At 39.9% G+C, this 15709-nt stretch overlaps 1 protein-coding gene across 1 annotated transcript in view; it reads right to left on the reverse strand.

The window, feature by feature from the left end:
- LOC100656530 (formin-1) overlaps nucleotides 1-15709 on the reverse strand; it is a 381454-nt gene that overhangs the window by 181922 nt on the left and 183823 nt on the right. Inside the window, exon 6 of the mRNA XM_003418636.4 lies at nucleotides 13823-13910. Coding sequence (XP_003418684.1) covers nucleotides 13823-13910 — 88 coding nt within the window. The remainder of the gene's footprint in view (nucleotides 1-13822; nucleotides 13911-15709) is intronic.

The following is a 15709-nucleotide window of genomic DNA, read 5'->3' on the forward strand; positions in this document are numbered from 1 at the left end:
TCCATCCCTTATCATACCACCAAGTTATTATTATTATTTTTTAAAGACAGAGTCTCAAAGTTTGCTTTGCTGTTTAAAGCAACTCAGAGGAGTCTACTTTAAATATTGGGTGAATTCCAAACTCCCTGGGCTGCTTTTTAAGCCCATTCCTTGCCTGGCCCCAAGCTATACTTCCAATCTCATCTTGCACTACTTCCTCCATGTGCCCTATGCTCCAGCCACATTGGGCAATTCCCCATTCCGGACACTCCATGGCTTCCGCCCTTCCCACATCGCATCCTCCAAGGCCCAGGTCAAATGTTCCCTGCCTTGTAAGGGGACCCTTGGCCTTGGGTTTATTAAATTCTCACTCCTGTCCTCCGCTGTGGCATTCACTCATATCTGACCCAGGGTGAGGGCAGTAGATTTTAAGAACCTGTATTATGGCACGCTGTATAACTCACAGACTCCCTCCTGTGCTGTGTGAGCCTTGTAGTGAAGGATGGTTTCTTATGCATCTTGATAACCCCAGCACCTAGCATAGTACCTGCTATTTAACGGACATAAAATAAAGGTTTGTGGATGGGACAGATGTCACAGGACTCCCAGAGAACAAAACCCTGGCCTGAGTGTCAGGAAAAGTTTCTTGAAAATGAGCATATAGGCGAAAGAAGGAGTCACTGCTCAAGGGGCAGGAGTTTCTGTTAAGGATGATGGAAAAATTAGGACAGAGATAGCAGTGACGGTTGCACAACGTGATAAACATAATTAACGTCACTGAATTGTACATGTAAAACAATGCTAAAATGTGAAATGTTCTATTATATGTATTTACCACAACGGAATAGTTTTTTAAAAGAGAGAGAACACAGGGATTTTACAAGGGGACAGAATGTCATCAGATGAACATATCACGGGGGGGGGGGAGGGCGGGTATCTGAATTGAGGTTGTTCCCCTCCCCTCTACATTTTCCCATTAAAAAACAAAACAAAACAAGGTTTAGTCAGTGGAGGTGAATAATCATGTCCCCGGCCATATATTCAATACAATCAAGTTTGCCTGAATAGTCCATACCAAAAGATAATGAAGTGTAACAAATGAATTTCCTCATTTTCAATGACACCATTTCCTTTAGTCTTACCTCTAAAAAAAGTTTTTAAACAGCAGCATCGCATTAGACAAAAAACGTCAAAAGCAAAAGTTCAACTGTTACGTTGCTGCAGGCAGACAGCCCTTGAGTAAACCCCATGAATTAAGCCACGCTCGTTCTAAGCAATGAGAATTTGTACATTTCCAGTGAGTGCCAACGAGCATCAGTTGGAAGACCTTCCAAGCAGAAGAAGCAGATACAGAAATGCTCACGGAATGGTCAGGCAATAGCAGGTAGTCCAGTTTTGGCTTGAAGACAGAATTCATTAAGGCGACCAGGGATTTAACGCTCCAAACAAATCTCGGGGCAAGAATGTGTAGAATTTTATGCCATGATAATTTTATGCATTCAATGTTTTGCAGGGACTTGTTGAGGAGTTTCAGGTCGGGAAGTAAACTGAACCGATTTAGGTTAAACCCGCTACCTGCTGCCGTCGAGTCGATTCCGACAAACCCACTGGCGTTGAATTGATTCAGCTCTTGAGCCCACGGGTTACACAGTGGAACTGCTTCATTTGGTTTTCTTGGCTGTAATCTTTGCAGAAGCAGATCACCAGGCCTTTCTACTGTGGTGCCACTGGGTGGGTTCAAACTGTCAACCTTCAGGTCTGAAGTTGAGTGCAAACCACTGGCACCACTCAGGGACTTTATGTTACATAGGGCAGGTCAAAACTTGGAAAGACCAGTTTAGAACCTACTGCAATCAATGAGCAAGAGGTAGCAAAAACCCAAATAGTGTGGGCAGAAATAATAGGACAGAGGAGGAGGACTCCATATTGCAACTCACAGTAATATTACTAACTAGCTATGGGAACCGAGGAAACTGGAATGTAAGGCCATTCTGAGATTTTAAGCCTCGATCTGGGGAAAGAGCTTTGTGGCACCCACAGAAATAAGCAGTCATGCTTAAGAGTTGGACATAACAGTTGATCTTTTTCCCAGAGACTGGGGGAGGAGTGGAGCCCTGGTGGTGCAGTGGCAGTGGTTAAGAACTCAGCTGCTAACCAAAAAGGTTGGCCGTTCGAATCCACCAGCCACTCCTTGGAAACCCTATTGGGCAGCTCTACTCAGTCCTATAAAAATGCTATGAGTCGGAATCGAATGACAGCAACAGGTGTGGCTTTTTTGGCTTTGTGGGAGAAGTGGGGTGGAAATACAGGACTGGTGAAGCAAGAGGTAGATAAAGAGATTAAGGCCAATGCCAAGTATTCCACCAAGATTTTATCCTCTTCCCTAAAAGGATATTAAAAAAAAGTAAAATAAAATTCAAAGGCAGAAGAAGCAATATCAAGAGATTATCTGGTTGGGCCCAGAAGCTTAAGGAAATTGGTTCTATTATTTCTACTCTACAGAGTGGCCAAGGAAGGTAAGGTCATTGGCCAAAGGTCTGAGAGGTAAAAACTCTCAAGTCCTAGGAATCTAGGAGACTTGTCTTGCATGGGCACAATTCTGCCTCGGGTTCATCAAACATAGTTTCAATTCCTAGAGGGCCAGACCTGATAATTCTTTCTATTTCCAAAGTACTGGAATAGTGTATCAGAAAATCAATAAATGCTCTCTGATTAAATAATTCTCGAAGACACAAACTTATAAACCATTAAATAAGCCCATTTAATTAGTTAATGCATAACTACAATGTAGACAGAAATCATTCTCTGAATAAAATATTTTTGGAGTCACCTAGGATCAGCCAGACCCTTCCATTTTACACTTTAAAAACTCTCTCAGAAGGAGTGTACTGTCACATTGTAGGTAGGGCAACCAGGGTCACATAACAATGTGTGTATAAGAATTTTGTATGAGAAACTGACTTGAACTGTAAACTTTAACTTAAAGCACAATTCAAAAAAACTCTCAATCTCTCCCTCTCTTAATCTGTCTCTCCCTCTCACACACATACACAAACACATACCTTTTATTTTATAAGCTGAATAAACAAAAACCAGCCTACACAATTCTACAGCAAGCCTCAAAGCCCTGATACAGTAATTCCAGCTTTCGTTCCCATCTGTATAGGGCTCATTATACCAACACTCCTGCAGATGGTGTCAGAAAGGTGAAGTGTCAAATCCACAAAGGGGAGACCCCAACAACTCATTGCTACTGCAGTATCAATCATTGCTGGTAGTTTTTACTTTTATCTCCCTCTCCGCTTAGTTGTCCCCGCTCACACTGTCAGTTTAGTTAGAATATTTCACCTACACCTCACAATATGTCGAAAGGAAGTAGACACACGCTGGGAAAAGCTGGTAATTTTATTGGGTTCCTTTACCTTTAAAAATCTGTTACTTGGTCAAGTCTGGTTTCTGGGCTCCTTTTTTGCAGGGAAATTGAGGCAAACATTTTTATGTGGCCCTCTGGTGCCTGCTCTGTACTACAAGAATTATATACACAAGGATCATTAGAGTAGCGTTTCACCCATTAAGATATAATAACCGTCAGCAGAGACAAAAAACAGATCAGTATCACAAATTCAAGCTAACAGGCGCACATAAAAACTACGCGCCTGCTTCAGGCACACGCACGGGGTCAGGGTCTTGCACGACAGGCAAATTCCCTCTCTGGTGTGGAGACTGCTTTTCAGGAGACCAGGGTAACTAGAAAGAACAGGCAGGAATTCTCTCAGCCCTCCAGCCATTTTTTAACCCTTAATACTTTCCTATCCTCAGGTGCACCTTGTCCAAATAAACAAAGAATGATTGAGCATGCTGTTTGAAGGACTCCTAATTTGTAAAAACCAAGCAGAGTTATTTAAGTAAGCTGTTCTTTTTGACTTGGCCTTTGGGCACAAAACACTGGGGTAGAAGAGGCACACCCCTTAGCCTGTCAGATTAGCCAAAGTAAATCTGGTCACACAAGGTGTGGAGGATGTGACAGACAGATGGGGTTGGGTTGGCTCACCAGGCTTTGGCCGATACTGGTTTTAACAGTAAGCCCTATGTACCTGTTCCATGCTTCTCTGTATTTCCTTAAGAAGCTGACGGGTCAACTTGCAAAAACTGAGTGTGGAGTCACTATTTGCTGACTAGATTCATTCCCAATCCAGGAAAGCAAAGATTAATAGGATTGTTTGACTTCATGAGTGGAAATTATTTTGTTAGCAGTGTTAACTTCCAAATAGCTAACAAATTAGCTGTATTGTTCAAATTACTAATTACTTTTCAGGCTCAATAAAAACTCAATTTGGAAAGAAAAGAGAGTGGAAGGGGAAAGTCACATAGAAGCTCTCAAGATTTAAAACTTCCATGTAACCCGCCCCACAAAACTCCCACAAATCTCCCCTGACTTCTATCAAGGAAAAGGAAAGGAGAATGGAGGAGGGGGAGGGATGAGAAGGGACAGTGGTAGGATCTGAGCACTGAAGAAAGGGAGAGCAGGAACAGCTTCCCATAGTCTCCACCTGCTAGGAACAAGGCCATCAAGGGACAGAAGCCGGAGTTCATGATGGGAATTGGGCAAAAGGCGAAAAGGGGGCGGGAGGCAGAGAGGTATGCGGAAGGCGGGAGAAGAAGCACTCAGAGACCAGGACAGGAGGCAGCACAGTCCTGCCCCCACTAAAGAGCTCTGTAACCCGGTCTCTTCATTATGGTCATAGCTCTATGGAAACTCTCCTCAACAGGTCCTGCTATCCCCTACTGGCCACTAGGGCCCACCTTCAATCAGTCACAGATACATGTATTACCTCATTCTATGCATGTATACGAAAGAAATGCTAAAGGGCACCAGTTATGAAGTAGCTTAAAGGAATCTCTGTGAACTACATCAGACGGTGGGCACAGCAAAATAAAAAACCAAACCTGTTGCCACCGAGTTGATTCTGACTCACAGTGACCCTAATAGACAGAATAGAACTGCCCCATAGGGTTTCCTAGGAGCAGCTGGTGGATTCAAACTGCTGACCTTTTGGTTAGCAGCTGAACACTTAACCACTGTGCCACCAGGGCAAACCTTACCAGGGATTAATTTCTAATAATTAATAGCTAGCACTTATTGGGAAACCCTGGTGGCATAGTGGTTAACTGCTACGGCTGCTAACCAAAGGGTCACCAGTTTGAATCCACCAGGCAATCCTTGGAAACTCTATGGGGCAGTTCTACTCTGTCCTATAGGGTTGCTATGAGTTGGAATCGACTCAACAGCAACAGGTTTGGTTTTTTTTTTTTTTTTTTAGCACTTATTGGGTGTTTCCTCTGTGCCAGGCATTGTTCTATGTATTTTACATTTAATTGTACCAGGTAAGTACAAGTGTTGGCCTCAGTTGGGGAGATAATGAAACTGGGGGCACAAAGTTCTACACCTTGATTTCCCAAGCCCAAGTTTGTAACGACCCCACTCTCCTCCAAGGCAGTGGGAATTTACTGGACTGAGACTGTACTTCTTTCATCTTTTATAAGGCTGAGGTACAAATAATCAGTCCACTAATTCCTCACCACCTTAAAGGAAAAAAAAAAAAATCAATGAACCAACAAATTACAAGAATTTACATGGAGACCTTGGCCTCCAAATGGAATCACATGCTTTTTATATCAATAAGCGGTATCTGAATGGGAGCCACATACAGCCCATGTTATGAAAACTTCAGTTGAGTACTGTATACGTTCATAACTCCCCCATTATCTAATTATCACCAATAATTCAATTCTAATATGCTATTTCAATATCTGTAGTAAAATGATTCAACTTAATCTTTGTTAGCTATTTGCGGTTGAGGTCGTACCAAAAAGGATTTCTAAAAAAAAGAAAACTGGAACCTAAAAAGGTTTTATTTTGAATAAAAAGAAAACAAAGTCCACATAATATAAATTCTAATTTTCTTGAAAAAAAAAATCTTGACAAGATAGGAGTAATTGCAATTTTATACTACATGCCAGCATTGATTAAAAAGGAAAGTACAGCCACACAAAAAATGAAGAGGCACAGACAAAAGATGCTTCCAGACACATAAAGAATAAGAAATATCAAAGGATTTTACAATCTTAGCTACATTGCTAAATGCCTGCTGGTACAATGTGTTACTTGGTAAAGACCTTAATTTGGGCTCTGATGGAATAGGAGGCAAGTGTAAATGACACATTAAACTGGAGCTGGCTGGGAGGTGGAAGAAATGACAGTCACAAAAGAGATACTTTTCTAATATATTCCAAAAGCTCAAAATCACTCAATCTTTTAAAGCAAAAACTCCATCTCTCACCTAGGTCCAGGCATGTACTATGCCCGAAGGTGCCCAAGGTACCACTTTATAGGTACTATTTAAATTGTCCATGGTTCAAACCTCAAAGAAGGGTATACAGCATAGAATTCACAAAACCTCCCCCTTACATCCTCTCTATTCTCTGTAGGGCAGTGGAATGAGAAACAGTTTGTGTTAAGCTGCTTCTGTTCTTCCATTAGTTCTGGTTCTTTTAAACCAAAATTACATTCCAGGCAGATTGGATGGTTTTAGCCAGTTGCCTGAAGGTAAAGTACAAAGAAATACCACCCTCTGCTTTCTGGACTCAGCTCGGTGAGTGAAGGAATGCACAGTGGTTTAGAAAAAGATGGGTGGGATTCCTGCTGCTCAGGTGGTTTTGACTCAGTGGGAGGAAGACAAAGGTGGGAAAAGAAAGCATTAGAACTATTTTTATTTATTTTATCTGAAAAAAAAAAGAACGCTTCCAATATTTAACATATGGATTGACGCTGGCACCCTCGTTCAGCCGTACATCAGCAGATCACGATCACACATCATGTTTGGTGGGTAAGCGCCTTCATCTGTGGCACCCCCAATTGTTTGCTTTCACAACCTACAGAGTTTTTTTTTTTGTGTCCAATTAAATGAATTTTTCAGATTCTAAAGTCTGGTTTTAACTAGATTAAACTTCACCAAACAAACAAATTGGCTTCAAAAGATTCCTACAGGGAAACTCCAAATTGAAGATAATCCGTCAACAATAAGGAAATGGCAGAGCTGACACTTCTGTTGCTTGTACAAGCTCTTCATCAGTCATGGAATGAGGTAAAAGCAAGGACAATCAAATCAGATTTGCAAAACAGTTGCCCCCTTAAAAACAACAGAATTGATCAAGATGGAAATGTGACTTCATATCCACTCTTGTTAGTAACGAGCCACCACAACTTCTAAATCGAGCCTTGAGATGTTAACTAAAAGCCATCGAAGTCAGAAAGACGTTTAAAAATATTATAGATCCCCTTTAACTCACACTTCAGCATGTTTTATAATGAATGTGTCAGTTATACAGTACATTTACAGAAAGTACATGTTTTATAATGAACATGTCAGTTACACAGTACATTTACAGAAAGTACATGTTTTATAATGAACATGTCAGTTACACAGTACATTTACAGAAAGTACATGTTTTAGAACACATACACTGAGATGCATGCTCCAAGCTTTTTGTAATAGAGGTGCAAAATAAGAAAACTTGGAGGCCACTGTCTTTAAGGGTAGGTTCTTCCAGGCTGGAGTCAGACTGTTCCTCTGAAAGTCCTAGGCAATTCACAGAGAATTTCAGAGGCCTGGTCAAATTCATTACGTTTTAGACCGCTAGCATAAACCCTGACAGAGATTTCTGGAAATTATTAAGCCAAAAAGCAGCGAGGTCCAGTGGGCATTCTCAGATTTGGGACCTTGGGTTTTAGACTCTGGACATACAATTAAATTGTTTGTCTCTCTCACATTTTGAATTGAGAGTCCTAAACAGAAAGATAGTCTTTGATGGAGATAAATTCCAAACTGAAATTCTGAACCAGCAGGAACTAAACTGAAAAATGTTTTATTTTGATTTTAGGTTAAATATTATAAATACGAATTCTGAGTGTACGGGAATTTCCAAATGAATGCCAGGAGGTTTCTGGCACCTAGTCTGTTGCAATGCACATGGAGGTTTATATCAAGAATAGTCAACAGCAATTTTCCATTTCCCCTGGGAAAAGAATAAGAGGAAATCACTAACATGGAATGAAAACACTAATTCGCAATCATGTAGGCAGTTAGTGTGTCCAAGGATGTCAAAATGCTTTTAAATACAAGTCATCCCCATTTAGCAGATGGAAACACGCAGTTAGTAAATCACTTATTCAGAGTCTCTCCTGGACCAAATACAAGAGCTGTGGGTATTATGGTCAGCCTCCTGAAACCATTCTTCCCCTACAATCAAGGACTTTCTTTTAGTTATGCAGTGTTTTAAACTTTAGTCAGGGTAGGGATTTGGCTTTCTCCCACAAGATGTCAAACATCATCTTGGGTAGAGAGAAACAGATAAAAAGGGTTACTTTCTTAGAGATGTTATGTCTTCAAATTATCCCTATCCACTTAGCACCAGACTAGGATTTTCAGAAGCTTATTGTACACTTTAACATAAATGTCCCCAGTCATCTCAGCCAAAATAGAACTGTTTTCTACTTCTACCACTGTGTCTTTTCCTCTACTTCTAGTTTCTACTTTTGGCACCATTATGCACAGAGTTGCTGAATCCAGAAACCCAAGGTACATCTAAGACTTCTCCTCCATCACTTCTTGCATCTCATGTGCCTAATTCTAGCAATTCTCTCTCCAAATACCCCTTGAACATATCTCCTTTACCTTTCCTGTACATTTCTCCTGTACCTTCCTATCCACACTTCTGCAGACACAGCCTTAGTTCAGGTTTTTGTCACACATAATCTGAACCATTAAGACAGCAGACTTTCTGCCTCAGTACTAGTTGTGTTTATTTATTCAACAAACACCTGTAGATCATCATCTATGTGCCAGGTACAAGTATAAGACGCTGGGGACACATCAGTGAGCAATTATCTTCTTCAATCTACCTTTTGGAGCTCATATTCTGGTGGTGCAGGTAAACAAAAACGTACATAGAAGAACACATAAAATAAGTGCTATGAAGAATTTAAGAGAGAATTGCCTAGGTGACTTACATTAGGGAGAGGTGTCTGGGTGGGCCTCGTTGAGGTGACATTTAACCTTAAACTCCAAACAAGAAAAGGAGCTAGCTTTGGACATGTCATCAGGAAAGACCAATTGCTAGAAAAGAACATCACATTTCGTAAAATGCGACAAAATCCAACGAAAATGCTGGAACCCTCAATGAGATGGATTGACACACTAGCCTCAACAATGGACTCAAATGTATGAATGATCATGAATATGGTGCAGGATTCAGGCAACGTTTCATCCTCTTACACACAAGGTTGCCATGAGCTGGAGCCAACTCAATGGCAACTAACAACAACAACATATAAAGAGTGGAATGGAAGAGCATTTCAAACAGAGGGAACAGCACACTCAAAGATACAGAAGAAAGAGAGTTTGACAATTTTTAAGGACCCAAAGAACACTGTAGCTCGAATGTAGTGAGGGGGAAGCAAATACAGCGAGGTGAAGTAGAAGATACAGGGTGTGGCCAGAGCACTCGAGGGCTTGGAGGTCAGTCAGTCTTCCATACTATAGCCTGATGTATATTTCTGTACTCAGGATCAGATCAAAGCACTTCCCCCCTGATATTTCTTCTCCCTGTTACTGATAGGATAACATCCAAATGTCTTACCGTGAGATTCAGGGCCCTTCCTGGTCTGGATGCTAATTATGCTTCTAGCCTTGTGCCCTGAAACAACCCACATTCACATGCAATCTATACACTCTAGCTATGCCTCCTTTTCACAGGCCTTATTTTATCCTCTTTCCTCAACTGGAAAAGCTCCTTCTCTGTGTGATACGACCTCTGTGAAGATCTTCCCTGAATTTACAGGTAGTGTCAGTCAAGACATTGCACTCTCATTCCACAGCCAACTCTACTGTAGTCTTGGGCTACTTGAATATTTCTCAGCATCCTGTGAGCTCTTAAGATGACAGTCTGTATCTCACGTGTTGGTGTAGTCACGGTACCCGATACAGAGATGGCACTCAATACATGTTTACCGAATGAATGAATTCATGAATGAAGTGATGGTAGTTTTGCCCAAATGTACTGGGATGGAATACGTGACTTTATCTGATTTCATCTAGTCTAAAGTTTAGTCTATTTTTTTTAAAGAAATCATATCAAATTTAGTGAACATATTGAATGTCTTCTATATGCTAACCCAATTAGTTATAAACAATGTTCAATTATCAAGAACAGAAAAAATCCCTAGCAACATGACACAAAGGAACACACACTGGCTCTGCCACTCATGATCTGTGAGGTATAGGGTGAAGCTTCTACTTCCTGAATGTGCATTATAGGCAGTGCCTAGTGAGCAACGGAGAAGTTGCATATGAGGAAAAGAAGGCTGTTCTTAAGGAGCTGAACCAGTAAAAGCCAGATTATTCATCTGTGGGAGAAAACAGTGGACTAAAATATCCAAAACGGTTACCAAGATACCCAAGCTGTAATCTCAGCGAGCCAGAACTGAAATGTCGGTGTCATTTAGAAAATGGAATGCTTGAAGTCCTCCGGGATGTCTGTAGACACTTCTCTTTCTACTGAGTAATATGCTTTACAAGATTCAGGTGTTTTGTTTCCAAATTTGTTTATGCCTTTCTCTTTATACTCATGTCTCCATCTCTTCAGTTGTTCATTCATTCATTCAAAAACTACCTATAATGCATGTGACTGGCATAGAGTGATGGAATTGACATTTTAACGTAGAAACTAGCAAAAACAAATTGATATAGTCAAGTAGAGGTAAGTGATAGGAAGAAAATAATGAAAACAAACATTTTAGTCATGAGAAAGGAATAGTCTCCTCTATAAAAAAATGAATACATTAGCTTTCTGGTTTATACATCTTCTTCTGAGTTAGGAAAGTACAAGTTAGTGGTTCTGTTTTTGTGTACTCACAAAGATGAATACGTGACAAAGGGGATAAAGAGCAGCCTCAGAACTGTGGTCATTTCACCATGGTTGATGTGCTGTGAGGCCTTGCCCAGGCTGCCAGCTGGCCTCCCCTGAGCCCATCTCACTGCACCCCCCTTCACATTAAAATAAACATCTTAAGCCAACGACAGCACAGGGAATCCTTTCATCAGGATGACAACACAAGGCCAAGTGCATTCCATTCACGACCAGACATGGATTCAGAATGAAATACAACTGACACAGCTCGGGCACCTAAGTGACCTTCAGATGCCAATGTCAGTCAAATGATTCCAAAGGAAGATTAAGCTCTGGTTATATTGCCATATTCATCTGGAATGTATTACTAAATGAAGAAATGGAATGGAGTTTTTTGTTTTAGAACTTAGGAGCCAGATCTCTGAGGTGGATAGCAGAGGTGATTGAGTCAGAATACAGAATTACAATGGTGCCCATAAGTCCTCAAAGTTTATGACGCTACAACTGACATTTCCAATGCTGAAATAAAAGTTCACTTCTAACTTCACGTAAGCCTATCCTTGGCCAGAGAAGAATACTGGAAAATGTCTGGGTGAACTAATTTTCTATTCAACTCAGCATGAACATTCAGTCCAATAAGACTGGGATGCCATGGAAGATGGTTTGTGGTCCTGATCTGGCAACTAACTAGAATATCACATGGCTGGGATCACTCTTATCCATGTGGTTGTCTGATACACTACAGCAGAAAACGCCTAAAAAGGACGTTCTTGTTACTGCTGCAGTTAGGTGCCGTCGAGTTGGTTTCTACTCATAGAGACCCCACGTGACAGAGTAGGATTTTCCATGAGCAGATCACCAGGTTTTTCTCCAGCAGAGCTGCTGGGTGGGTTCAAACCACCAGTCTTTCGGTTAGTAGCCAAGCTCTTAATCGTTGCACCACCAGTGCTCCTTAAAAAGAACATGATGTTAATAAAGTCTAACGTGATGTTGCACTGGGAAGACTCATATCCATGGTGTTTCACCAGATTCATGAATAGTTATTGTTTACGACAAGAATCTGCCGCTATACCTCAAGAATCCCTAATTTCAATGCCTACATCAAAAAAGTTAGTACCCTTCCCAAGTAACTATAAGCTTCTCTGTCTAGACTTTTTGTTTCATCTTTTTTTTTTTTAAACCCTAGAATCACATTCTTCCGGTTTAAATTCACCAGAAACTCAATTCTTTCAGAAGATATAACACCTAAACTTACTGAAAGATTTCTCTGGGTCGACCTTTTTGCCACCCTTTGCCCCAAACTCAGATCAACTACTAGAAACATATTCTGAAGCTTAATATTCACACTTATATATTCAGTTCTATTAAAAAACCTATTACTGATTTTAAATACTGAAAATTGACCAGCTTATTTGAATACCGTGTGATTATCATCTAATTTAGGAGATTTTCAATTTTCTGTGGAATTTGTACAGTTTGTAATACACCAAAATTTTAAGCCCCCTCCCCCAAAAGAATGTTCCCCTGAAAGGAAAAGTTGTATGTGAAAGTATGTGTCTTATGGTTCTGAACCTATGGGAGTCTTCTGCTGTGAACCAGAGTAAAATACCTTTGGGTATTCACAGACTGAAACCTAAAGGGCAGTGTGGTTTGAGAGCGTCTCCGCTGTTGAACCCATGTTTAATTCTCCTGAAACCATCTAAGAGAGATCGTATTACAACTCAGACTCTATTATAAGTGACATGTCAAAATAAAGATTTACATTTAGTTCATTACTGAGAAAGGGGAGTATTGTTTTCATGCAAGACACAGATTTCAAAAAAGTAGGATGGCTGCTGGTCCACTTTTCTAGAGACTAAGGAAAATATATACAAGTAAAATTTCTTCTTTTAAAATGCATTTTATTTAAAATTGAGCCAAAGATAACTAAGTAGAAACAGTCTCATTTGGGAAAAAAAAAAAGGGCGGGGGGGGATTAAGAAACAATGACATAACCAAATGGTTGATGAAGGAAATTGTCTTTCCATAGAAGTAGTCCAGCTAATGAAGAAGAAATGATGGCATTAGTACAACATTGTTCTGCAAACTTCTAATGAAATGATGGATCTGGGCAAAGATCATTACTAACATCACATAAACAGACAACCAGGAATTATGTATATCCTGAGAGAATGTGAAACATCTACAAGGTATTCTTCTTCCCAAATTAAACCAAAATCAGATCAAGCTAACAGTTCACAGGAAACACAGGAGTAGAGGAACATGATAAATGATAACACGACAATGCAATCAGCAAAACTGAGGATGTGGGAAATTCTATAGGACGAGTGACTTGGTTTCTTCAACAAATAAATTACAAAGAAACAGAACAAAACAAAAGAAAAAAGACGAAAGGTAGGAACTTCTAGATTAAAGAAACTGGACAGACATGCCAGTCAAAGGCATGCATGAAACTTGTTTGGATACCCATTCAAATTAATCGGAAGTGAATGGATGAACAATGAATATATGGACAATCAGGGAAATTAGAACTACGTATTTAATGATACTGGGAAATAATTGTTACTGTTTTTAAAAGCATGATAATGGTATTTACTGGTGTTTGAAAAAGTATCCTTATCTTTTAGAGATAGTACTAACATTTTTAAAGGATGAAATTACAAAACGTGTGGGATCTGCTTCATAATAACCCAGTTGGGGGGAAGCTGCTTTTGATGAAACAAAATGAGTTGATGATTTTGTGGCTGGGTGTTGGGAACACAAGGTATATTATAACAGAGGTTCATTTTAATATTCTCTGCATTAAGTTAGAAATTTTTCATGAGAAAATGCTAAAAAATTAAAAAGTTGGAAAAAAGTGACGGAGGAGACTTACCCTGCTGGATGTCCTTCATTTCTAAATGCAAACTAGATATCAAGATCCCCACAGCTTGAGACCGTTTTCCGTCCAACAACTTGATGATCTGGGATTTTAAAGACATGAACACAAGCTGAAAAAGCCATGCACTCTTCCAGAAAGCATACCAAAAATGTGAAGGCTTTCAGTACCCTGGCGGATGAGCTAAACTGATACTACAGGCACTCTGTTTTAAATAATACTTGGATTTGAAAGTAACTTAGCCACAATAGACATTTTAGAAAACAAAGAAAAAACAGCATCCAAAATTCCACCAGCCTAATACAAGCATTACAATCTTTATATTTTCCTCTTATCTTCTTACCCAAATGCATCTTAACTAAGTCGTAACTGTAATACATGTTCAATTCTATCTAACCTTTTCACTTATCAGAGGCATATGTTCATGCTGCTACTTCTTTAGTCACTTCATAACCTCTGACCTTTTGGGCTATGTTGTCCACTGAGTGGTTTAGTGGAAAGAACATTCTGATCTTGCCAGCCCTAAGACCCTGGGAAAGCGACTTAACTCCCAGGAGTTCGACTTCTCCATCCTGAAGCACAAACTTCCCCGTTATTGGACTTGACTGAACTGTTGCTTCCCATTTGTGCTATTATTAATACAAACAGTGTAAGACTTTGCACATAAAGCTTTGAATTTTAAATTGTTTAATATTGCTCTTGTATAATAAACTTTTACAAGCTTTTCAGAAACTTCAAATACCTCACTGACAATTTTTTCAACCTTCATGAATATCCCTTGGAGAGCTCTTCCCAGCCCTGTGTTTCTCTAGACCTAGTAGAATGAATCAGCTCCTGATAACATATCACAAAGGACTCACTAAGGAAAAAAAAAAAATGATCTTTTTTCTCATGTGGCAGAGCTACAAAAATCAATAGAAAGTACACACAAGCCATCACCAAACCTTATAAATGCTTCTAACGCACTTTGCTGGATAAAATGCAAACTCAACAACCACGTTACCCCTCCCGCTTAGGTACATGCAGACTCTCCAAAATTCAGCAAAGATGAGACTCAACAGTAAGAAGCCCCTGTATTTATACTGGTACCAGATTATCACAGTTGTCTGCTGGTTGGACAGTAAGATATAACATGAGTTTGTTCTAACTAAGATTATCTAATTGTCTAATTACCTATCTAGCCATTGAAACTGAATCAATTACTGTCTGTCCCTTGTTTTTTCATTTCCTGCTCAGAACGGCTACTTTCATATAGCTATTAGACCTAAAGTAAACACTAAGTTTTATCAAGATGAAAGGAAAATTTGATTTTTCAGTTTAATGTGTTTAATCATTTCAACATTAGCTTTGGAGAAAGATTCTCAGGGGACACAGTTTTTCAGGTTTTAAATAGAAATAAGCGCTTAACTATTTTACAAAAGGAAAAGCAAAGGAGGGAAACATTAGGCACAATCAAATATATTCTTTAAAAACTCAATTTCTGGCTTTTTAGAAATTGAAAACCAAAAAAAACCAAACCAAAGCTGCTGCTGCCATGTCCATCCCAACTCACAACGACCCTAAAGGACAGAGTAGAACTGCCCCGTAGGGTTTCCAAGGCTGTAAATCTTTACTGAAGCAGACTGCCACATCTTTCTCCCACAGAGCAACTGGTGGGTTCAAAGTACTGACCTTTTGGTTAGCAGCTGAGCATTTTAACCACCAGGGCACCAGGTCTCCTTCTTTTAGTAGATGTTGTTGTTGTTGTTGTTAGGTGCTGTAGAGTTGGATCCGACTCATAGTGACCCTACATACAACAGAATGAAACATTGCCTGTCCTGCACCATCCTCACAATCGTTGCTATGCTCAAGCCTATTGTTGCAGCCACTGTGTCAACCCATCTT

The sequence above is a fragment of the Loxodonta africana genome, chromosome 10, assembly GCF_030014295.1.
Source record: "Loxodonta africana isolate mLoxAfr1 chromosome 10, mLoxAfr1.hap2, whole genome shotgun sequence".
Taxonomy (NCBI): Eukaryota; Metazoa; Chordata; class Mammalia; order Proboscidea; family Elephantidae; genus Loxodonta; species Loxodonta africana.